This window comes from Manis javanica, chromosome 3, assembly GCF_040802235.1.
Source record: "Manis javanica isolate MJ-LG chromosome 3, MJ_LKY, whole genome shotgun sequence".
In the NCBI taxonomy this organism is placed as follows: Eukaryota; Metazoa; Chordata; class Mammalia; order Pholidota; family Manidae; genus Manis; species Manis javanica.
Genome location: NC_133158.1, coordinates 101238164 through 101263210, shown reverse-complemented (window position 1 = coordinate 101263210; position 25047 = coordinate 101238164). Strand labels below are relative to the sequence as shown.

The window sequence follows — 25047 nt, the reverse complement described above, 5'->3', positions numbered from 1 at the left end:
TTCTCCCGCCCGCCCGCCCTCTCAGCGCGCACTCGGCTGCCCGACGACGCGAGAGCCGCACGCTCCGGACCGGACTCGCTGCACTCGCTGCCGCCGAGCTCCGGCTCGCTGAGGCGGCGCGCCCTCGGATCTCGCCCCGGAGACGGCCGGGGCCGCCAAATCTGCGGTCCCAGTGGCGGTAAGGAGACCGGACCGGGAGGAGGCGAGCATCAGGGGGCTGAGGGCATCGGGAGGAGGGTGGTCCGGGCGCCCCTGCGGCCACGTCGAAGGCTCGCGCGGCGGTGTGCGATGGAACGTAGTGCGGGATGGAACCGGGTTGCAGCGGCTCCGGTTCGATGGAAAGAAGGGCTGGGTATTGAGGGGGGCGGCCCGGGAGGGATTCCACGGGACCCTCGGCGGGATTGGCGCTGAGGAGACGCTGCCTGGAGGCTGCTGCCACGTTTCCACCGCCCGTTACCGTCCTCCGGGGGTGGGCGACAGCCCTGCGCCTTCCCGCCCCCTCCGCGTCGGTGCGTTTTCCGGGGCCGGGACTCGGCTTGCTGTCTGGGGGGCAGCGCCTTGAGGGGGGAGCCGGGGCCTCGAACCCAGGCCCCCGAGACTCGAACCTGCGTGGGGACAGGGGGCCCGCGGGCGAGCGGGAAGCCGCAGCCTGCTCGGCTGCTCGGGGGAGAGGGCTCCGGGCCCTGCCCCCTTCACTCGGGGAAAACCGCGATTGCCGAAGTTGACGCGCCTGCGAGCCAGTCTCAAGAGTGGGTGGAGATATGATGCCGACTCACCTAGTACCCTTACACCCTAGCGCGAGTGCTCAGCCCCGGGTTTTGATGGTTTAAAAAGCGCCCGACCCCGTGGGAAAGCCCGTCTCCTCAGCGCCCGGAGCCCGCTCTGTGACGCCGCCGGGGCTTGTCGGGACGCCGCACCCCGCCGCCGGGATGCCCCTTCCTCAACCTTGGGGATGCCTGTCTGGGGTACTTTTTTCTAGAAACGGCCGCGATTAGCATTATTTCGTGACAACAGAAAGAAAAGTGCAAAGTTATAAACTCCTGGAAGGCAGGGCTTGGTGTTCCTTCGGGTTTTACGCACGCCGCGGGGGAGCGGAGGAGCCTGTGGAACAAAGTAGAACTTGAGGAGCCGCGGCCGCGGTGAAGACATCCCAGGATGACGTCACCGAGCGAGATTTAAAATGGGAGCTTTTTGCCCTGAGTGTGGGTGGAGGAATTGCGGCTACTCACTCGAGACGCCCAAGGTCTTGTAGGCCTTGCTTGCTTCTAGTGTCTCTTTCCATGACTTTGTACCTTTTTAATCTCCCTTTTTTTACCTTTTGGTGCAACTATAATACGGCCTGGTGGGGGCGGGTTAATTTTTCAGCTATTCCAGGCACCATTCCTTCAAACTGGGGGGGAAAAAAAATTCCATATGACTCATCTTGTGTTACAACCAAAAACAGCCACTAAATGGTCCTTTCCTTCCTTCCTTTTATTTTTGATATGAAACAAAAAATAAGAACAAAAAACCCCAAACTCAGATATGTACAGCATAGTTGGCAAATTGATGAATGAGAACAATTATGTAGTCAAGGATTCAGTACATTTCTTCAGTGTGTTGCTTTGTTTTCTTTGGTGGAATGGAGGCTAATAGAGTTCCATCAGCAGCTTTCATCCCAAACCATGTATTAAATTGCAGTGGGTTTTCTTTCCCATCTCTACTTATTGTGGAGTATAAATACAGTGTTATAAAGTGGAAATGGCTCACATTTTTTAAGGGTGAGGCTGTTACAGCAGTTGTGGAGGGCTGGGGTTGGGTTCCTGCACACTCTAATGTGCACTCAGTTCTGATGCCTAGTAGCTGGTGATAGAAAGAAGATGGATTTGGCATTCTGGGGTTCCAAGAAGGTTTGGGTGTCTTCCCATTCAGGATCAGCGGTAGCTTTGATTGCCAGCACATGTCTCAGATAACTTTATAGAATTCATTTCACAGTGAGATCCCTTGTTTTAATCTGTGCAAGGAGTAAAGGAATCTTATGAAGAGAAACTTTAAGAGGTTTGAGAAAAGGAAAAGGAAGCTTTTCTTTTTTTAATGAATGAACCTAATTTTTTTTAATGTGTGATAATGCAAATTATCAGCAAGATTAGTTGGTTTTTGTACTAAACATAGTGGATGCTGTGTGTCTTTGATAATTGGCTCTGGAAAAGGTGATACTGCTTAATAAATGCAACATCTGAATAATTACAAATTACAGCAGCCAAATGAATGAGCTCATCGTGTAAAGAAAGACTATACATCGAAACAATCCCAAGACAAGGTTTTTGCCTTTATGGATTAATCAATGGTAAATCAGAACTGCCATTTAAAGAGAGTACTTGAGGCAATTCCAAAAATGCAACTAAATCTATGATTATTTCTTTTAGCTTGATTTTCTGTGGATGACCCTGAATTTCCACTATCTTAAAAATATTTTGATAGAGCCACTATCTTTCTGTCATACCTCTTGGGTAAATATATCTCTGTTCCTGGAAGAATGTTTGCAGAAACCCAGTACTGGAGTTTTTCTTTATGTATAACAGCTTTATTGAAATATAATTCACATACCCTATACTTTACAAATTTAAGATATACAGTTCCTTTGTTTTGATATATTCACAGAGTTGTACAGTCATCACCACAATCTATTTTAGGAGATCTTCATCACCCCAAAAGGAAACCTTGTACCCATTGACATTCCCACCTTCCCATCTTCTGCCCCTAGGCTACTAATTTACTTTCTGCCCATACAGATTTGCCTATTCTTGACAATTCACATAAATGGAATCATACATACTTGGCTTTTTTCCCTTAGCATATCCTATTCAAGGTTCACCCATGTTATAGGATGCCTCAGTACTTCATTCCTTTTTTTGTTGATGAGTGATATTCCATTGCATGTGTATACCACACTTTCTCCATTCATCAGTAGATGGACATTTGAGTTTGCACTTTTTTACCTATTACGAACAATGTTGCTGTGGCATTTGTGTACAAGTTTTTGTATAGACATGTGTTGTCATTTTCCTGGGTATATAGCTAGGAGTAGATTTGCTGGGTTATATGGTAACTCTATGTCTAACTTCTTTAGGGACTGCCAAACTGTTTTCTATAGTAGTTCTAAGATGTTGAATGTACTTTTTTGTGTTTTAAAGTTCAAATTATTTCACAGAATTTTAAACTTAAATTATTGTAGCCAAATATTAACACATTTAGTAAAAACTGTATAGTGGTGTCATTGTACTGCTTCTCTGAATGATATCTCTGATTTTATTTTAACCAAAAGTAGCAGTTTGGTGTAATTTGCTCTCTCTACTGAACTTCACAAAGCTAAGTGATAAGATTCTTAAACAGTATTTTATAATAAGGTGTTTATGGCATTGTTAGTGATTGCTTATTCCCTACTCCAGATATGAGCTAATGAAACACAAGATAAAACTGGGAGGAGGAAAGGCAACTGTGAAGGGGAGTGTACTTTGCAGAGCTTTATCTTCCAGTTTTTATGTTTTGTTTTTTTTTAGAAAAACTGCTTTATCTTTGCAGGGAAAGATGAAGAATGAAATTGCTGCTGTTGTCTTCTTTTTCACAAGGCTAGTGAGAAAACATGACAAGTTGAAAAAAGAGGCGGTTGAGAGGTTTGCTGAGAAATTAACTCTGATACTTCAAGAAAAATATACAAATCACTGGTATCCGGAAAAACCATCAAAAGGACAGGCCTACAGGTAAAGAAATGGATTAGCTTGAACAGTTGATTGGACCAAGTGAAGAGGCTGGTCAGCTCCTACAATGAGTGCAAGGACAGAGGACTGAAGGGTGTCCAGTCCATTCCTTACAGTTTACCTACAAGATAGAGAAGAACTCTGGGGTGACCTAGTATTTTGTTCCCTACTCAATTCAAAATGCAAGTTTGTTACTGGCATTCCACTGCCTGGACTTAGAGGGCCAGTACTGTAGGCTCATGGGAGTTAGTCTTGTGGTTCTAGTTTGGCTCCTGACTGAATGCATTTCTTCACAGGTCCTTGTGGGTTTTCACGATTCTAAAGGACCCCTAGTAAACGGGCATGGTAAGAGTTGAGGAAAATGAGTCTCCTTATATCTAAAAGTAAATTACATGTTACATGTTTTTGGAAAAAAAGTATTATGGCAAATGGAAACTAGACACCTAATGCATTCTTGACACAGGAATAATTTGATTTATACTATGCATAATTCTTTATGGTAGAAGCCAGTGTAACTTTTATTGATGAAGGTAACCTACCTATGATCCAGTACTGGTAAATGTTAGCTTTGTGATTTGAACTTGGTCTAACTGACCCTAAATTCTTATGGGCTCTCTGTGCACCACAATGCGATCTTTGCCTTGGCTCTGTGAGGGAAGGTAATTCTCATTTGTAGGTGTCTTTTGTACTCTGGTTTATAAGTTACATTTACATTTTACAAAGAGCAGCTTTCTGTAAAACATGTCATGGCATGCTTACTTCCTGGCATATATGTGGCTGCTTGAGAACCTGGGTTGAGAATGTTCTGCTGAACTCAGCTGTCAAACCATACCCCATTTATGGATGTGGCCACAAAAACTAAAAGTGGAACAGTTGTGACTATCATTACTATAGAAATTCTTTTATTTATGCATATTGCTGCCCCCAGTTTTTCCTCCACGAGTCAGAATTCTGTGCTTAATGTAAAAGGGGACTTCCTTGCAGTCACTGAGCTCTTGTAAGTACAAACTGTTTAAGGAGTACAGAGGGAGGTGAAAATATGATTTGTTTAGCTCTCATTCTCTGAAAGCCAGTTGAGCATGTGTTCTATTGAAAAGAAAAGAATCAAAGTAATTGATGTATTTTCCTCTTCATTTTATCCAAGGAAGTTCTCTAGTAAATTGGAAAAATGGTGAATTAAAGTAGCAATATGGATGTTCTGCATAAAGCAACTTAAGTTATTAGTTTTTATGTTCACTTCATTCTCTAAATCTTTTTCTGCATGTCTTCATTTCTGATAGAGTGAACAGGTTTTGTGAGTTATAGCTGTTGAGGCTTTTTTTTAACACTGATGAAATTGATGTGAACAAAGGCTTTTGGAAGTGCCAAGCCACCATACTATTACTTGAAAAGGAGACACTGTCAAGTAAATTCTTAAAGGTCAGACAATGTATGATTTCATTTCCATTAATTCTGAAAACTTGAGGAAAAAAAGTTAGCCAAACAGGATTAAATTGGCATGTGATCAGAAGTATCTTCAAAGAGTCATTTTGAAGCTATCTTTGAAGTAGAAAACTGTTAGACTTAATGGTGAGTCCTTACTGTTATAAAAATGAATGGAATATAGGGTTAACCAAAATTAGTAGATTTTTCAATCCATAGAAAATGTTGGAAATATTCCTTTTCATCTAAAGTGTTTATAAATTAAAATTGTTTCTCTGCAGTATATATACAAAAAAGATGCTTTTGGAGGGCAATTTGTAAATATGATCAAGGTCTGTAAAAATATTCATACTCTTTGAACAGTAAGTCTCCTAAAGATCTATTCTAGAAGCATATTCAGAAGTGCAGACAAATATGTATGAATATGGATGTTTCTAACACTTTATAATTGCAAAATGGCAAGAACTAAAGTGTCAACATTAAGTAAATGATAGACTATTTTTGTTTAACTTTTAAAATCTTGTCTTTGAAGAGTGGTTAATGGATAAGTAGAGTATATAGGGAGAAAAAACAGAATAGAAATATGTAAGGAATGCAAATTTTGTTGAAGCTGTCTCTAAACATCTATATTTTTATTTATTATATAAATATATTTAAGCTTAAGCCTACATCATCATTGTAGGTAACAAAAACACACACATTTAAGATCTGTCTCCTTACCCTAAACTGCTTTCAATCCTGGGTTTCATAGGACTTTTGAATCAATCTACACAGCATTCAAATCTGAAACAGGACCACCTTATAGAAAGAAACAAACAGTATCTTAAGTTCTGTAAAATAATTTTTTTCACCTTGAATTTGCTGAATTTTTCAAAGTAATATTAAGATAGGTACAGATAGAAGAGGGTATTATTTTAAAAATGCACTTTGGAGTCTGATGGTCTGGATTTGAACACTGGGTTCACCACTTTTCTAGCTGTGTGATGATTTACTCAAACTTTCTGCCTCCTTTCCTATAATAGGGAAAATAATATCTAATTCACAGGATAATTGTGAAAATTAAAAATACATGCAAAGCATTTAGAAAACTATCCACTGCACAATAAACCTTCTAAAAGAGTTGGTGTCATTATCATTATTATTTAGAAATATCTATTAGCTGTTATATAATGAGAACTTTTTAACTCTTAAAGTGGAAATCAACTAATAATTTAAATTTTTTTAAAATAGCACATTATTCTATTGGTGTCATTGTATTTAATGATATAATTATTTGTGTCACTGAACTTGAGTTTTCTGTATTTTACAGCTTTGGCTCTGAGGAAGAGGTGAAATGATTTAATCTAAATTCACCCAACAAATAGTATGACTAGTACTAAAACTTGGGTTCTCTTGACTGATTTCTTAGTTGTAGGTAGTAAATACTTAAATTGTACCTACCATTTCTGTGTAAGCTGACTGCTTATTTTAACATGTATTTTTCATTCATATTGGGAGCCATCTTTGAGCATTCAAGTAAATGATATTTTTTAGGTTAAATGAAATGGAACCAGAGGCTCTGCAAGTTTAGAAATTTTTTTCACTTTGACAATTCTTTTATTTTTAAGATAACCTTTGGGTAACAGATTAAATGAAATAAGCCAGTAACACTTCTGAATTTTATTAATCTTAAGTATGTCGTATGAATGGTTCTGTGTCCTTGACTGATTCTATGTTTATAGAACAATTAATGTAAGGTAAAGGACAGCCTTCTTAACACTTACTTTATTATCTGAGATGTATAGGCAAGGAAAAGACAAATCAAAACGTCTCAAGAATTTTCAAATACTATTTTAAACATTAGCTGAGGTCTTTTGTTGAAGATGTTATATAGAGGAATTTGACCTATTACAACTTTTATCTTTAGAATTCTTAGTAATTTTATGCTTTCATATTCCTTGCTCATTTAATGTTCATGTGAGGTTGAGTAGCTTCTGGGTAAAGTGAAGTAGAGTGAGTTCTAGTGATTTCCCTGGATTCACAGAGATACCCTTTTCTTCCCACTAGAACTGAGTAGTCTTGATGCTACCTCTTTGCCTTTAGTTCACATTTGTTATCTGTTTAGGATATACATCCTCCTGAGTCCTCTGCTAGGGTTTTTTTTAAATTCATATTGGCAAATTCTAATATATATATATAACATACATTATATGTATATATTATAATATATATATTCTTATAAATATTAAAAGTCAATTAAAGCTATTAACATTACTCTGTTGTAGATGCATTCGCGTCAACAAGTTTCAAAGAGTTGATCCTGATGTCCTGAAAGCCTGTGAGAACAGCTGCATCTTGTACAGCGACCTGGGCTTGCCAAAGGAACTCACTCTGTGGGTGGACCCATGTGAGGTGTGCTGTCGGTGAGTTCTGAGTTTGGTGGCTAAACTGATTACTGTGCTGGAACTGATTTTATGAAATTCTCTCATGTACTGCCTACCTGTGTGCTCCTACCACCAGGAGCTGGTTGTTTGGCTTTCTCAGATGTGAATTTGTTAAATATTCTTCTGGAGGTGATAGTGAAGAACTGTGACATTCCTGTTTTACAGCTAAAGGCACTTATAAGCTGCCTGGGCAGGGGTTTTCTACAGCTTTGCCAAGTTCATTGTAGACCAAGAAGTAGAATTTAGACACTAGACACTGTAGGTCAATTACTCCCTTCTTTCGTTGGTGGTGTACTTGTCTTCCTCTCTTAATTAGGAAAGAAACTAATCTCAAATAATACTGGATAGTAACTTTTGATTGTTTTCTGTTTCTTTTTATTTCCACTCTTGCCTCCCTCCCACTTTTTGGTTTTTAAATGACTGATGTTTTCATAATGGAAATTATTTCTCATCTAATGAATAGAATTATAAAAGGTGAGTATGGTTGAACTCTGTTCATTCCGAAAACATTCATTGTGGACCAGGCATTCTTGGTATTGAGGGGTTTTCAAAAATGAAAGTGACATTGTACTTTTAAGTAGTTCAAAGTATAATAAGGGAGAAGAAAGAATAAACAGTTACAACACTGTGATTTATGGAATGATAGAAATACGTAGAAAATGCAGTGGTTGGTGGCAGAAAGAGAAAATTACTGTCCCTGCTAGGAGTCAGTAAAGACTATTGAGTAGGTGGTACTAGAGTTGAGTGGGAAAGGGTGAGTTGCAGTCAACTAGATAAGGAAATAAGCTTCCAGGCAGGAAAAATAGGGTGAACAGATGCATGGAATGCCCTGCAAGTGACTTCCTACAGCTGTTCCTTTAGGGTATTTCTCTGGTTTTGAGGTACAATTCACCTGCTGACTCTAATAGTACAGGTGTTTTTTTAATGCAACCCTAATATGTTCCAAAGGTAGTCATAGCCTTTGACCAGATCCTCTAGCAATGAAAGTGAAAGTGAAGACATGTCAATCCAAAAATATATGGTAATTCTGCTGAATTTTTCTGGACCATCCTGGAACTATTACAACTGCTTGGTATAAGCTGTTGGTGTAAGTTTATTGCTTTGAGAGACCAGGTGTAGGTAGCAGATTCTCCAACACTTCTTTCTCAGATAAAGAATAATGTTAATAGCTTTAATTGACTCTTAATATATATATTAGAATTCGCCAATATGAATTAAAAAAAAAAGCCCTAGCAGAAAACCTAGGAGCATGTTAGTTGTGTAATTTTTTAAAAATTATAAGCATTTAAAATGGGGTAGTACTCATAAAGCTACAAAATAATGTCATACAGTCTGACATAGGCACAGGTACAAAAAGCCAGAGTTGGCACAGTGTATTATTATCACACAGTCATATAATGAATATTTAATATAATTGTCTTAAATCGTTAGTAAAAGTTTTTATGTTCAACGATGTTTAAGAAGTCAGGTAATTTGTATAAACATTTTGGACATACTTTGGAGTGCTTCAATTAAACTTTGGCACCTGAAGATCAAAGCCTTAGCTTTATGGATGATTTACTTAAGTGGATACTTCATTATTTGATGATGCCAGATAATGAAAAATTGTTGTGCTTTCATCTTGTTAATATAAGGAAAATCTTTACATTCAGTAACCTTTAATAATTTTATATATTAAAATTTTACCAAAAATTAACTGTGATGTAATATTTTTTCACAGCTAATGGAAAACACCTTCAGAATGTAGGGTGCTCATTCAGTGATAACAGAACTCCCAAAAGAAAGACATTTTAGTGATTGAGTAGAGGTGTTTGCTGTAACTTAATAGAGTAGATTGAAATATTGATTAATGCTTTTAGACAAAAACTGAAAATTAAAACAAAGCTGATCTAGCAGTTAAATAATTGAACAAATGTCTGAGTTATTAAAAATAATCCACTGGTATATGTGAGACTGATTAAGGTTATGGAAAAAATTGGAATTCACTCAAAACATTTTTTTATTAAGTTATTATTGATATACACTCTTATGAAGGTGTCACAAGAAAAAACAATGTGGTCACTACATTTACCCATATTATCAAGTCCCCACCCCAATCTAGGCACTGTCCATCACTGTTGTAAGATGCCACAGATTCACTATTTGCCTTCTCTGTGCTACACTTCTTCCCGTGATCCCCCACACCATGTGTACTAAACATAATACCCCTCAATCCCCTTCTCCTGCCTTCCCCACCCCTACCCTTTAGTAACCACTAGTTCCTTCATGGAGTCTCTGAGTCTACTCCTATTTTGTTCCTTCAGTTTTGCTTCGTTGTTATACTCCACAAATGAGGGGAATCATTTGGCACTTGTCTTTCTCTGCCTGGCTTATTTCACTGAGGATAATGTCCTCCAGCTCCGTCCATGTTGTTGCAAATGGTAGGATTTGTTTCTTTCTTATGGCTAAATAGTATTCCATTGTGTATATGTACCACATCTTCTTTATCCATTCATCTACTGATGGACACTTAGGTTGCTTCCATATCTTGGCTATTGTAAAAAGTGCTGCAATAAACATAGGGGTGCAGATGTCTTTTTCAATCTGAGAAGTTGTATTCTTTGGGTAAAGTACAAGGAGTGGGATTCCCGGGTCAAATGGTATTTCTATTCTTAGTTTTTTGAGGAATCTCCATATTGCTTTCCACAATGGTTGAACTAGCTTACATTCCCACCAGCAGTGTAGGAGGGTTCCCTTTTCTCTGCAACCTCGCCAGCATTTGTTGATAGTCTTTTTGATGCTGGCCGTCCTTACTGGTGTGAGGTGATATCTCATGGTGGTTTTAATTTGCATTTCCCTGATGATTAGTGATGTGGAGCATCTTTTCATGTGTCTGCCATCTGAATTTCTTCTTTGGAGAACTGCCTCATCATGTCCTTCGCCCGTTTGTTAATCGGGTTATTTGTTCTTTGGGTGTTGAGGTGTGTAAGTTCTTTATGTATTTTGGATGTCAACCCCTTGTTGGTTATGTCATTTACAAATATATTCTCCCATACTGTAGGATGCCTTTTTGTTCTGTTGATGGTGTCCTTTGCCGTAGAGAAACCTCTTAGTTTGATGTAGTTCAATGAGTTCATTCTCGCTTTGTTTCCCTTGCTCGAGGAGATGCGTTCAGGAAGAAGTTGCTCATGCTTATATTCAGGAGAAACGCATTCTTCATAGTTCTGAATTATTCCGTCAGAATTAAATACTGGAAGATTGCAAAGAGGAAAGGTTATCACTTGAACTATTTGAAAGGATATGGAATAGATAATCTTCTCTGTAATGAGAAGGCCTGAGAATAGCTGGCAGCTTTATTATCTACTCATCATATTCTATACCTTTTTTTTGTTGTTGTTGTTTTTATGATGTTTTCCTGATAAAGAGCATTTAGATACTAGTGATTTGTTTCAAATTAGCTAAATTGGCCTTAATGTTTTAGCAGGGTCATTGAAAAATGAAAAGTTTGAAAGTTTTCATGATTAAATTCTAAGGAATTAACTGTACATTCTAATGTTACAGTATTATTATAGTAAGTAAAAAGCCTTCTTAACCAAAATAGTACAAAGGGAAAGATGCAGAACCTAATTGAAATTCCATGTCAAAGAAATCTGAGTTAATAAAAAGCTGATCCTGAAGAAAAAAAATTCCTGATTTGAAAAGATAGATGTGCACCCCTAAGATTATTGCTGCATTATTTTACAATAGCCAAGATATGGAAGCAACCTAAGTGTCCATCAGTAGATGAATGGATAAAGAAGATGTGGTACATATACACAATGGAATATTATTCAGCCATAGAAAGAAAAATCCTGCCTTTTGCAACAACATAGATGAACCTAGAGGGTATTATACTAAGTAAAATAAGCCAGGTGGAGAAAGATAAATGCCATTTGCTTTCACTTATTTGTGGACTATAAAAACAAAGTAAACAAAATAGCAGTAGACTTAGACACTGAGAAGTGATTGGCGTTACCATGGGGGAGAGGTTGGGGTGGGTGGGTACGGAGGGTGAATAGGATAAAGGGGCTCAGAAATTCTCAATCATAATATACATTGGTCACGGGGATTGTAGTACAGCATGGAGCATGCAGCCAAAGATTTCCTAACCTCTTCCCATGTTGACAGATAGTAGCTGCACTAGTTGGGGTGAGGATTTAATAATATGGGTAATTGTGTTGAACCACTCGTTGTATACTTGAAACCAACAAAAGACTGTATGTATATCAGCTACACTTCAAGAAAAAAAAAGCTGATACTTCAATCATTAGCTGTCTGCCCTTGGTTTAGGTTTCCATTTCCATAAAGGCAGAGATTTTTCTCAAATTTCCTGCCTTTTCTGTTCTCCTTAAATTTTTGACTCCATAATGGGCAAAACTGAAGGTAGGCCTAAGCCCTTTGTTAATATTGGTGGCATTAACATATGAATTAACCTTTGTTTGTATTAAAATCTGTTGAATTTTTAAAGGCTGGAAAGGACAGAAGGGTAAATTTCCATTGCTAAAAAACCCTATGCTAAATAAAAACTTGAAATTAGAGTTCATAAATTCTTTATTGTAACTTGCCCAACTCTTCAGGCATCTTAGACTAAGACTGACCAGCTAAAGATCAACTGGTATCCAGCCAGCTCCAGCTTCCTCATTCATCAGATAGGAAACTGAGGCCTAGAGAGATTAAATGACTTGTCCGAGGTCACAGAGTTATTGGGAGAGCCATAACCAGAAATACATTCAATGCTCCTTCTACCATCCTGTAGCAACTCCTTTTATTAGGTAAACTGAAAAAGAATAGAAAAGGGAGTTATGTACCATATTTAGGTAGCATTTCTGGCCACATTCAGCCTATGAGAATGGAAGACAGCACAGCTGTATAAAGACATAGAACTCACCTGTGAGACTACTTGATATCCATATAAACTTTCAAAGGTTTTATTGCAGTTAGGCCTTACAGTTTATTGTAGATGTTCTGATTTAGAAATAATTTGAAATAAGTTATCTTGAAATGAGATTGACATAGTCAAGTATAGCTAACTCTATCCAAGTTATTTTTATGATTTTTCAGCTTAGAATCACTTTGTCTTTCTAACTTTAAGTACATGTTGTGAAAGAATTGCTTAATTCATTTCCTTTGTCCTAATACTTAATAGAAATTATTTCATAGTGTTTATATTGTGCAATCTGTTTAAATAGATTTGTGGGGTTCTCCTTTGTTCTCCAAATGAAAAACTGCTAGTTTTACTGTTCATTGTGCTATTTTTCCACATTACAGAATTTATTTTCCATTTTCCAATATTCTGATAATTATTTTCCATAGATCAAGGCTTTAAAAATGTTTTGGAAGGGTAACAACTCTTGCTCATTTTAGTTTAAAAAAACAGTAAGATGAGAGATGAGCAATTATCCTAGGAATCTCCATGAGGTGAGCAATGTAATTCAAGCAAATTAGCTTTATTTCCCTCAACAGATGGATTTTTTTTTTTCTTTAACCTCAGCAGTTGCCTCAGTTCTCATTTTTGTCAGTGTGGATATAGGGAACCAGGCCCCTATTGTATTTAATCATGGTAAAAGGAAACTTCAAAGGAAATGTCTAGTTGATTTGTGAGTTGAATTACTAGGATCTACATTACAGTGGTCAGTTAAAAACAGATTAGAAAATTTTTTGTACTGCCAGTTTCAATGGTAACCCAAATAATGCATTTCTCTGATGTTTTAAACAACTGTTTTTGTTAAGAGGCAGTAGAAAAGAAAATTAGGAAAGAGAATGGGTCACTTTTATTTTAACTTAAATTGACAAGAGTAGAAAATTATGGCCTGCCTGTTGGCATAGAGCTGGTTGGGGTACTGTATATGTAGGGTCAAGTTCTGGGAGGGTTCCTCCTTTGCCTTGTATTCATGACATGTCTAGACCTATTTGTTTTTATGGATATTTCTTGCTTTGTTGATGTTACTTCAAGGTTTGTAAGGTTTTCTTGTTTTTTTTTTAGGTATGGAGAGAAAAATAATGCATTCATTGTTGCCAGCTTTGAAAGTGAGGATGAGAACAAGGATGAGATCTCCAAGAAAGTTACCAGGGCTCTTGATAAGGTTACCTCTGATTATCATTCAGGATCCTCTTCTTCAGATGAAGAGACAAATAAGGAAGTAGAAGTGAAACCCAATTCGGTGACTGTAACCCCAAGCCCTGTGTACCAGGTAACCATGAAATGACTCTGTATTGAAAAGTCAGTACCAGGGCCTGCCAGGTCATTCCAGGAAATCCTGTTCATGTTGCCCAAGGTTTCTGATTTGACATTCTAGATCATAGTTCATACTAAAGGGAAGCTCCTCTGAGGTGTAAATAGGCATCCTGAGTTATTTTATCAAAGGTCTGCTTTACTATTCAGTAATTAGGATAAATATACTTCAAAAAGTATGGCAAAAAAATAGAAAAAATATGGTAATAAAACATTCCTGATGCTTTAAATCCTTACTGTATTCAAAAACAGCAACTTATTTTTTGTAGTCTTTAACATTTCCTTTGGGTTTAACTTTTTTGTTCTCTTCTCCCTTTCCATGATTAAAGAAAAACCTCACAAAATTATATTTCAGTTAATTTCTCAAGCCAAGACAGTATCTCCTTTGCTTTAACAATTGAGGAGTCATAAAACTACCATGCGTGCACTTACAGATTTATTCACTTACTCGCTTTACTAACCTGTTGATGCACTTCACTTACAGCTAATTTTTTACAAGTTAATTGACCTTTAATTTTTAGATTTTCTTAATAATTAAATTGTACATCATTTCTCCCATGTTGAAAGGCTGTTAGGACAAAATTATAACAAAGTCATGGAAATCAAGTGTCTTTTATGTGCTTTTAAATTGAAACATTTCTTGACATTATATTACTAAGAAAACATTTTATAACAAGAAGCTGGGCTGTTTATTACATGCCATTGTGTAGAAAGTGGTACAAATGTTCCACTTTAATATTTTCTTCCTGTCCACCTCTAATCTTGAACCTGGCATTGCCAAGAGCTTTAAAAAAGAAGTTACCAAAGTTAAGGATAAGAAATTTCTAGCTTGGGGTCTTTGTTCTCTGAGAAGTCTGAATTTTCTGAAAGGTACCCTCAGGTATAACTCATCACTAAGTGAAGTGAAGATTGTATTTCTCCTGAAATAGAGCTATAGACTTAATCAAAATCCCAAAAGGCTTTTTTCTGCAAAGTGACAGATTGATTCTAAAGTTTGTTTTTTTTTCCCAATGGTACACACAGTATCCTCCCAGCTGTATTTATTTATTTATTTATTTATTTATTTATTTATTTATTTATTTATTTATTATTTTGTTAGTATTAATCTACAATTACATGAAAAACATTATGTTTACTAGGGTCTCCCCTTCACCAAGTCCCCCCCACAAACCCCATGACAGTCACTGTCCATCAGCGTAGTAAGATGTTGTAGAATCACTACTTGTCTTCTTTGTGTTGCACAGCCCTCCTCATTCCCCCCTCCACATTATACATCCTAATCGTAATAGCCCCTTTCTTCTTCCCCGCCCTTATCCCTCCCTTCCCTCCCATTCTCCCCAGTCCCTTTCCCTTTGGTAACTGTTAGTCCATTCTTGGGTTCTATGATTCTGCTGCTGTTTTGTTCCTTCAGTTTTTCTTTGTTCTTATACTCCATGTATGAGTGAAATCATTTGGTACTTGTCTTTCTCCACTTGGCTTCTTTCACTGAGCTTAATACCCTCTAGCTCCATCCATGTTGTTGCAAATTGTAGGATTTGTTTTCTAATGGCTAAATAATATTCCATTGTGTATATGTACCACATCTTCTTTATCCATTCATCTACTGATGAACACTTAGGTTGCTTCCATATCTTGGCTATTGTAAACACGGCAGTGATAAACATAGGGGTGCATCTGTCTTTTTCAAACTTGATTGCTGCATTCTTAGGGTAAATTCCTAGAAGTAGAATTCCTGGGTCAAATGGTATTTCTATTTTGAGCATTCTGAGGAACCTCCATACTGCTTTCCACAATGGTTGAACTAGTTTACATACCCACCAGCACTGTAGGAGGGTTCCCCTTTCTCCACAACCTCGCCAACATTTGTTGTTGTTTGTCTTTTGGATGGTGGCCATCCTTACTGGTGTGAGGTGATATCTCATTGTGGTTTTAATTTGCATTTCTCTGATAACTAGCAATGTGAAGCATCTTTTCACGTGTCTGTTGGCCATCTGAATTTCTTCTTTGGAGAACTGTCTGCTCAGCTCCTCTGCCCATTTTTTAATTGGATTATTTGCTTTTTGTTTGTTGAGGTGCGTGAACTCTTTATATATTTTGGATGTCAAGCCTTTATTGGATCTGTCATTCACGAATATATTCTCCCATAATGTAGGGTACCTTTTTGTTCTTTTGATGGTGTCCTTTGCTGTACAGAAGCTTTTCAGCTTCATGTAGTCCCACTTGTTCATTTTTGCTTTTGTTTTCCTTGCCTGGGGAGATATGTTCATGAAGAAGTCACTCAAGTTTATGTCCAAGAGACTTTTTGTTTTAATTGTATATATATATATATATATTTTTTTTAATTTTGGTATCATTAATCTACAATTACAGAAAGAACATTATGTTTACTAGGTTCCCCCCTTCACCTAGTTCCCCCCACATACCCCTTCACAGTAACTGTCCATCTGCGTAGTAAAATCACTACTTGTCTTCTCTGTGTTGCGCAGCCCTCCCCGTGCCCCCTACGCACTGTACATGCTAATCATAATGCCCTCTTTCTTTTTCCCCGCCCTTATCCCTCCCTTCCCACCCATCGTCCCTAGTCCATTCTTGGGTTCTGTGATTCTGCTGCTGTTTTGTTCCTTCAGTTTTTGCTTTGTTCTTATACTCCACATATGAGTGAAATCATTTGGTACTTGTCCTCCGCTTGGCTTATTTCACTGAGCATAATACCCTTTAGCTCTATCCATGTTGTTGCGAATGGTAGGATCTGTTTTTTTCTTATGGCTGTGTGATATTCCATTGTGTATATGTACCACATCTTCTTTATCCATTCATCTACTGATGAACACTTAGGTTGCTTCCATATCTTGGCTATTGTAAACACGGCAGCGATAAACATAGGGGTGCATCTCTTTTTCAAACTGGGATGCTGCATTCTTAGGGTAAATTCCTGGAAGTAGGATTCCTGGGTCAAATGGTATTTCTATTTTAAGCATTTTGAGGAATCTCCATACTGCTTTCCACAATAGTTGAACTAATTTACATTCCCACCAGCACTGTACGAGGGTTCCCCTTTCTCCACAACCTCGCCAACATTTGTTGTTGTTTGTCTTTTGGATGGTGGCAATCCTTACTTGTGTGAGGTGATATCTCATTGTGGTTTTAATTTGCATTTCTCTGATGATGAGCGACGTGGAGCATCTTTTCATGTGTCTGTTGGCCATCTGAATTTCTTCTTTAGCAAAGTGTATATTCAGCTCCTCTGCCCATTTTTTTAATTGGATTATTTGCTTTTTGTTTGTTGAGGTGTGTGAGCTCTTTATATATTTTGGATGTCAGCCCTTTATCGGATCTGTCATTTATGAATATATTCTTCCATACTGTAGGATACCTTTTTGTTCTAATGATGGTGTCCTTTGCTGTACAGAAGCTTTTCAGCTTGATATAGTCCCACTTGTTCATTTTTGCCTTTGTTTCCCTTCCCCGGGGAGATATGTTCATGAAGAAGTCACTCATGCTTATGTCCATGAGATTTTTGCCTATGTTTTTTTCTAAGAGTTTTATGGTTTCATGACTTACATTCAGGGCTTTGATCCATTTGGAGTTTACTTTTGTGTATGGGGTTAGACAGTGATCCAGTTTCATTCTCTTACATGTAGCTGACCAGTTTTGCCAGAACCATGTGTTGAAGAGACTGTAATTTCCCCATTGTATGTCCATGGCTCCTTTACAAATATTAATTGGCCATATATGTTTGGGTTAATGTCTGGAGTCTCTAATCTGTTCCACTGGTCTGTGGCTCTGTTCTTGTGCCAGTACCAAATTGTCTTGATTACTGTGGCTTTGTAGTAGAGCTTGAAGTTGGGGAGCGAGATTCCCCCCCCCCCACTTTATTCTTCCTTCTCAGGATTGCTTTGGCTATTCGAGGTCTTTGGTGTTTCCATGTGAATTTTTGAACTATTTGTTCCAGTTCGTTGAAGAATGTTGGTAATTTGATAGGGATTGCATCAAATCTGTATATTGCTTTGGGCAGGTTGTCCATTTTGACAATATTAATTCTTCCTAGCCAAGAACATGGGATGAGTTTCCATTTGTTAGTGTCCTCTTTAATTTCTCTCAAGAGTGTCTTATAGTTTTCAGGGTATAGGTCTTTCACTTCCTTGGTTAGGTTTATTCCTAGGTATTTTATTTTTTTTGATGCAATTGTGAATGGAATTGTTTTCCTGATTTCTCTTTCTATTGGTTCATTGTTAGTATATAGGACAGCCACAGATTTCTGTGTGTTAATTTTGTATCCTGCAACTTTACTATATTCCGATATCAGTTCTAGTAGTTTTGGAGTGGAGTCTTTAGGGTTTTTTTTATGCACAATATCACGTCATCTGCAAATAGTGACAGTTTAACTTCTTCTTTTCCAATCTGGATTCCTTGTATTTCTTTGTTTTGTCTAATTGCCATGGCTAGGACCTCCCGTACCATGTTAAATAACAGTGGGGAGAGTGGGCATCCCTGTCTTGTTCCTGATCTCAGAGGAAAAACTTTCTGCTTCTTGCTGTTCAGTATGATATTAGCTGTGGGTTTATCATATATGGCCTTTATTATGTTGAGGTACTTGCCCTCTATACCCATTTTGCTGAGACTATTTATCATGAATGGATGTTGAATTTTGTTGTATGCTTTTTCAGCATCTGTGGAGATGATCATGTGGTTTTTGTCCTTTTTGTTTATGTGGTGGATGATGTTGATGGATTTTCGAATGTTGTACCATCCTTGCATCCCTAGGATGAATCGCACTTGGTCATGGTGTATGATCCTTTTGATATATTTTTGAATTCAGTTTGCTAATATTTTGTTGAGTATTTTTGCATCTATGTTCATCAGGGATATTGGTCTGTAATTTTCTTTTTTGGTGGGGTGTTTGCCTGGTTTTGGTATTGGGGTGATGTTGGCTTCATAGAATGAGTTTGGGAGTATTCCCTCCTCTTCTATTTTTTGGAAAACTTTAAGGAGATGGGTATTATGTCTTCTCCGTATGTCTGATAAAATTCCAAGTTAAATCCATGGTTTTGTTCTTGGGTAGTTTTTTGATTACCGCTTCAATTTCTTTGCTTGTAATTGGTTTGTTTAAATTTTGTGTTTCTTCCTTAGTCGGTCTTGGAAGGTTGTGTTTTTCTAGGAAGTTGTCCATTTCTTCTAGGTTTTCCAGCTTGTTAACATATAGGTTTTCATAGTAGTCTCTAATAATTCTTTGCATTTCTGTGGAGTCTGTCGTGATATTTCCTTTCTTATTTCTGATTCTGTTGCTGTGTGTTGATTCTCTTTTTCTCTTAATAAGTTTGGCTAGAGGCTTATCTATTTTGTTTATTTTCTCAAAGAACCAGCTTTTGGTTTCTTTGATTTTGTCTATTGTTTTAGTCTTCTCAATTTTGTTTATTTCTTCTCTGATCTTTATTATGTCTCTCCTTCTGCTGACGTTAGGCCTCATTTGTTCTTCTTTTTCCAATTTCGAAAATTGTGACGTTAGACTATTCATTTGGGATTGTTCTTCTTTAAGTATGCCTGGATTGCTATATACTTTCCTCTTAAGACTGTTTTCACTGCATCCCACATAAGTTGGGGCTTTGTGTTATTGTTGTCATTTGTTTCCGTATATTCCTTGATCTCTATTTTAATTCGTTTGTTGATTCATTGATTATTTAGATGCATGTTGTTAAGCCTCCATGTGTTTGTGAGCCTTTCTGCTTTCTTTGTACAATTTATTTCTAGTTTTATACTTTTGTGTTCTAAGAAGTTGTTTGGTAGAATTTTCAATATTTCAGAATTTACTGAGGCTCTTTTTGTATGTGGTCTATTCTGGAGAATGTTCCATGTGCACTTGAGAAGAATGTGTATTCTGTTGCTTTTGGATATAGAGTTCTATAGATGTGTATTAGGTCCATCTGTTGTAGTGTGTTGTTCAGTGCCTCCATGTCCTTACTCATTTTCTGTCCAGTGCATCTGTCCTTTGGAGTGATGTGTTGAAGTCTCCTAAAATGAATGCATTGCAGTCTATTTCCTCCTTTAGTTCTGTTAGTATTTGTTTCACATATGCTGGTGCTCCTGTGTTGGGTGTATATATATTTATAATGGTTATATCCTCTTGTTGGACTGAGCCCTTTATCATTATGTAATGTCCTTCTTTATCTCTTGTTACTTTCTTTGTTTTGAAGTCTATTTTGTCTGATACCAGCACTGCAACTCCTGCTTTTTTCTCCCTGTTGTTTGCATGAAGTATCTTTTTCCATCCCTTGACTTTAAGTCTGTGCATGTCTTTGGGTTTGAGGTGAGTTTCTTGTAAGCAGCATATAGATGGGTCTTGTTTTTTTATCCATTCAGTGAGTCTATGTCTTTTGATTGGTGCATTCAGTCCATTTACATTTAGGGTGATTATTGAAAGATATGTACTAATTGCCATTGGAGTCTTCAGATTCGTGGTCACCAAAGGTTCAAGGTTAGCTTCTTTAGTATCTTACTGTCTAACTTAACTTGCTTATTAAGCTGTTATAAACACTGTCTGGAGATTCTTTTCTTCTCTCCCTTCTTATTCCTCCTCCTCCATTCTTTATATGTTGGTTGTTTTATTCTGTGCTCTTTTGTGTTTCCTTTAACTGCTTTTGTGGGTAGTTGATTTTATTTTTTGACTTTAGTTAGTATTTTGTTGGTCTGCTTTCTTTGCTGTGATTTTATTTTCTCTGGTGACATCTATTTATTCTTAGGAGTTCTCCCATCTGGAGCAGTCCCTCTAAAATACCCTGTAGAGGTGGTTTGTGGGAGGCAAATGCCCTCAACTTTTGCTTGTCTGGGAATTGTTTAATCCCTCCTTCATATTTAAATGATGTTCGTGCTGGATGCAGTATTCTTCGTTCAAGGCCCTTCTGTTTCATTGCATTAAATATATCATGCCATTTTCTTCTGGCCTGTAATGTTTCTGATGATAGCCGGATGGGTTTTCCTTTGTAGGTGACCTTATTCCTCTCTCTAGCTGCCTTTAAAACTCTGTCCTTGTCCTTGCTCTTTGCCATTTTAATTATTATGTGTCTTGTTATTGTCCTCTTTGGGTCCCTTCTGTTGGGAGTTCTGTGTACCTCCGTAGTCTGATCGATTATTTCCTCCCCCAGTTTGGGGAAGTTTTCAGCAATTATTTCTTCAAAGACATTTTCTATCCCTTTTTCTCTTCTTCTTCTGGTACCCGTATCATGCGGATATTGTTCCTCTTGGATTGGTCACACAGTTCTCTTAATATTGTTTCTTTTCTGGAGATCCTTTTATCTCTCTCTGCATCAGCTTCTATGCGTTCCTGTTCTCTGGTTTCTATTCCATCAATGGCCTATTGCGTCTTATCCATTCTGCTTATAAATCCTTCCAGAGATTGTTTCATTTCTGTAATCTCCCTCCGGACATCATCCCTTAGCTCTTGCATATTCCTCTGCAGCTCCGTCAGCATGGTTATGACCTTTATTTTGAATTCTTTTTCAGGAAGATTGGTTAGGCCTATCTCCTTCTCAGGGGTTGAGTCTGATTTTGGTCTGTATCAAATTCTTCTGCCTTTCCATGGCGATAAAGGTAGTTGTGCGCAGTTGGTGTGTGTGTCGGCTGGGAGAACATCCCTTCTTGCTGGTTTGTGGCTTTCCTCTCCTGGGAGAACAGCGACCTCTAGCGGCTTGTGCTGGGCAGCTGCGTGCAGACAGGCCCTCTGATTCTTTCCTGGCCACTGTGGAGTTAAGCTCCGCAGTTGCTGTGGAGTTAAGCTCCGTGGTTGCTGCAGGAGTGGCTGGCCTCAGTCTGCTGATCCAATATGGTGGAGCCATGTCAGATGGGAAACAGGTGGGAGCTGTTTATCGCTGTGAGGGGCTTCCGAGCCACGCTGCTGCCCAGGGGGATAGAGTGCCCAGAATTCCCTGGGATTCCCAGCTGCTAGATTAAGTGTCCCAGGATGCTTCTGTCCAGCTGTGGGGTCCCTGTTCCTTTAATATTTTCGAAGAGCACTCACTTTTCTTTGTCCCAGAGGCACTGGCTGCGGGGACCCACTCACAGATCTTACTGTCCTGTTTCCCTAGTATCCAGCACACCACACACTGTGTATGTGCGCTCCAGTGTGGATGGCTAGGGCTGGCTATTTAGCAGTCCTGGGCTCCTCTTCCTCCCCGCTCTGACTCCTCTTCTCCCACTGGGAACTGGGGTGAGGGGCGCTCGGTTCCTGCCGGACCGCGGCTTATATCTTACCCCCTTCGCGAGGTGCTGGGTTCTTGCAGGTGTGCTGTAGTCTGGCTGTTGTCCTGTGTCTTCTGGTCTCTCTTTTAGGAATAGTTGTATTTGTTGTATTTTCAAAAATATGTATGGTTTTGGGAGGAGATTTCTGCTGCTCTACTCACGCCGCCATCTTTGCTCCACCCCCGATTCTAAAGTTTTTAAAAAGGAGAATCAAGTTGGAGGCCTCAAGATAAAAGTCATTAAGTTTATAAAGACAGTGTGGTAATGGCCTAAAGATACACAGATACATTAATGGAATAGAATAGAGCCCACAAATAGACCTAGATTTTTTCAAAATAAAAGTACCAAAGCAATTCAGTAGGGAAAGTCTTCAAGAACTGGTGCTAGAACAATTGTGGGTACTTTGGATAGTAAAAAAATAAAAAAATAAAAATTAACGTACTACCTGACACCGTATACAAAAATGTTAATTGGAGGTGGATCAGAGACCTAAACATAAAAGCTAAATCCCTGATGCTAACATAGAATAGAAGAAAGCATAGGGAGATCATTTGTTTTTCTTTTTTTTTTGGGAGATGCCACAATTTCTTCCACAGGACACCCAAAACACCAGAAAAAAAAATGTGATAAATTTGACTGTCAAAATTAGAAGTCTTTGCTCATCGAAATAAACCATTAAGAAAATGAATGGGCAAATCATAGACTATGACAAAATATTCTCAAAATATTGTTAAATATCTTGTAGGTATTTAACATAAATGAACATGAATATTTACACAGGCTTGTATTCGGATGTTTATAGCAGCATTTTTCATAATAGTAAAAAAAAGTGGAAAATAACCCAAATGTCCATTAACAGTAGAAAGGAGAAAAGTTATGTATTCACGCAGTAGAATGATAGCAATAAAACAGAACTAATAATAGACACTATGGACAAGCCTCAAAAACATAGTTGAGCAAGAAAATTTTCCCCATACACAAGAGAATACATCCTGGATGATTCCATTTATACGAAGTTCACAAACAGAGGGAACTCTGTCTTGTGGTAGAAATCAGAACAGTGGTTGACTGTGGGTGTGAGGATTAACTGGAAAAGGGTAATTAATATAAGTTCCAGAATTTTATCTGCTTTCTGATAATTTTAATAGCTTACCAGCACCCCACTGTAGAAATGAGATCATCCCATTTTGTAGTATAGGTTAATTATTAGTTTAAACTGAATCTTTATTTCCTTATTACTGTAAATAATCACGAATTAACTGTTCTAAGGTTGTTCACCATGCATTGTTTTGTGTTGTGCATTGTTTTTTAATAGTAACAGACTGAAAATGGCCTGAATTTCCCACTAATAAGGCACTAATTTATTTAGTTACAGCATAGTCGCTGAATTACTACCTAGCTGTAAAATAGTGAAAAGGGACTTTATGTATTGATATGAATGTCTCTGAGATGTATTTATGATGTGTAAAAAGCAGTATACAAAATTGTGTATGCATGTGTTTTTAAATGTGTGTATAGATGTACACACATGTATATGCATAGAATATATCTTTAAGAACATACACAAAAAAATGTCAAGTTGCCTCTGAGAAGGCAATTGCGTAGCTGGTAATCAGATAAAGAAGAGGGACTGTCCATTGTATATACTTTTTATACCTTTTGAATTTTCTATCATATGAATGCAATACTATACAGAATATAAATTTTAAAATACCTGCACTAAAAAGCGCAGGTGAGAGATCAGAGACCCGTGAAACTCATAGTCACAGGGGGCAGCACTGAGCAGAGAGGTCCAAAATCCTGGTAACATTTGAATAAGGGAACTTGATGTCCTGTTTGACTTATGACAGTCTAAGACTGTCATAGAAGTACCTGGCCTCTGTTCCTAAGATTTTATTACTATTTATATTCAGTAGCCCAGGGTTTGGACATGAACATTTTGTGTTAAAAACTATAGGTGACTCCTTACTTAACTAGCCAGCTGTGGTACCCACTGGCCTAAAACAGGATGTGTCCTCACAAGCTTCTGTTCATTCTGTTTTAATCTTTCTTGGTTGTTACAGAGTGCTGTGTTTGAGTTTATGTTCATTCATTCAGAAAACTGATAGCCTTTTTAATATATGAGGTTTTTAACATATTTAGATGATGATAGCAATGTCAACCTACTTTTAGGGTTGCAGGCAGTTGATTTTGTTTTTCTTTAATGAGTATCCTGTGGGAGGGAGTCACCTGGTTTTCATGTACACATGATTAATTTTCCCTTTAAATTAATTTAGTGTTTTCTCTTTCCTACAGATTTCAGAATTGATATTCCCACCTCTTCCCATGTGGCATCCTTTGCCCAGGAAAAAGCCAGGAATGTACCAAGGGAATAGCCATCAGAGTCACTACCCTCCTCCTGTTCCATTTGGTTATCCAAATCCGGGAAGGAAGAATAAATCATATCGCCCAATTCCAGTAACATGGGTACCTCCTCCTGGAATGCATAGTAACCGGAACCACTGGATTAATCCTCATATGTTAGCACCTCACTAGCTGCTTTTGATTCTGTTGGTGTCTTGTTGAGAGAAGGTAGGGTAAGCCTGACTACATATTAAAAGTTAAAAGTTCATACTTTACTATAGTAAAGTTAGATGGGCTAAACCATCAATCTTATTTTTATAGAAAAGTTATTGAGAATAATCTTTCTTAAAAAATATATATGCACTTTAGATATATTGATATAGTTTGAGAAACTTTATTAAAGTTAGTCAAGTGCCTGAGTTTTTAATATTGGACTTGAGTATTTATATATTGTGGATATGAGAACACTGTAGGAGCAGATGATCTGTTCTAGCACCTTTGAGCATTTACTTTATGGAGAGTATGTAAGTTATTTATACACAAGGAAATCTATTTTATGTCATTGTTATTTAGAAGAATTGTGTGAAATCATATAGTTGAAAATAAATAGTTTGAGGCATGACAATGTGTGCTTGTGTTT

The 25047-nt window shown here is 37.8% G+C and overlaps 1 protein-coding gene across 1 annotated transcript; it reads left to right on the top strand.

Annotated features, from left to right (window-relative positions):
- The first annotated feature begins 18 nt into the window (after positions 1 to 18).
- BTG3 (BTG anti-proliferation factor 3) lies at positions 19 to 25032 on the top strand. The gene is made up of 5 exons (XM_037012647.2): positions 19 to 178; positions 3562 to 3740; positions 7424 to 7561; positions 13584 to 13791; positions 24360 to 25032. The coding sequence occupies exons 2-5, from the start codon at positions 3568 to 3570 to the stop codon at positions 24597 to 24599; spliced, it is 759 nt and encodes a 252-aa protein (XP_036868542.1). The 5' UTR covers positions 19 to 178; positions 3562 to 3567; the 3' UTR covers positions 24600 to 25032.
- Positions 25033 to 25047: the final 15 nt, after the last annotated feature.

Bases quoted from the DNA above. Each gene is read 5' to 3' on its own strand.
- BTG3 (XM_037012647.2), top strand. From the start codon at position 3,568: ATGAAGAATGAAATTGCTGCTGTTGTCTTCTTTTTCACAAGGCTAGTG. The intron at 7,562-13,583 runs GTGAGTTCTGAG...TTTTTTTTTTAG, and splicing joins CCATGTGAGGTGTGCTGTCG to GTATGGAGAGAAAAATAATG. The intron at 13,792-24,359 runs GTAACCATGAAA...TCTTTCCTACAG, and splicing joins CCCCAAGCCCTGTGTACCAG to ATTTCAGAATTGATATTCCC.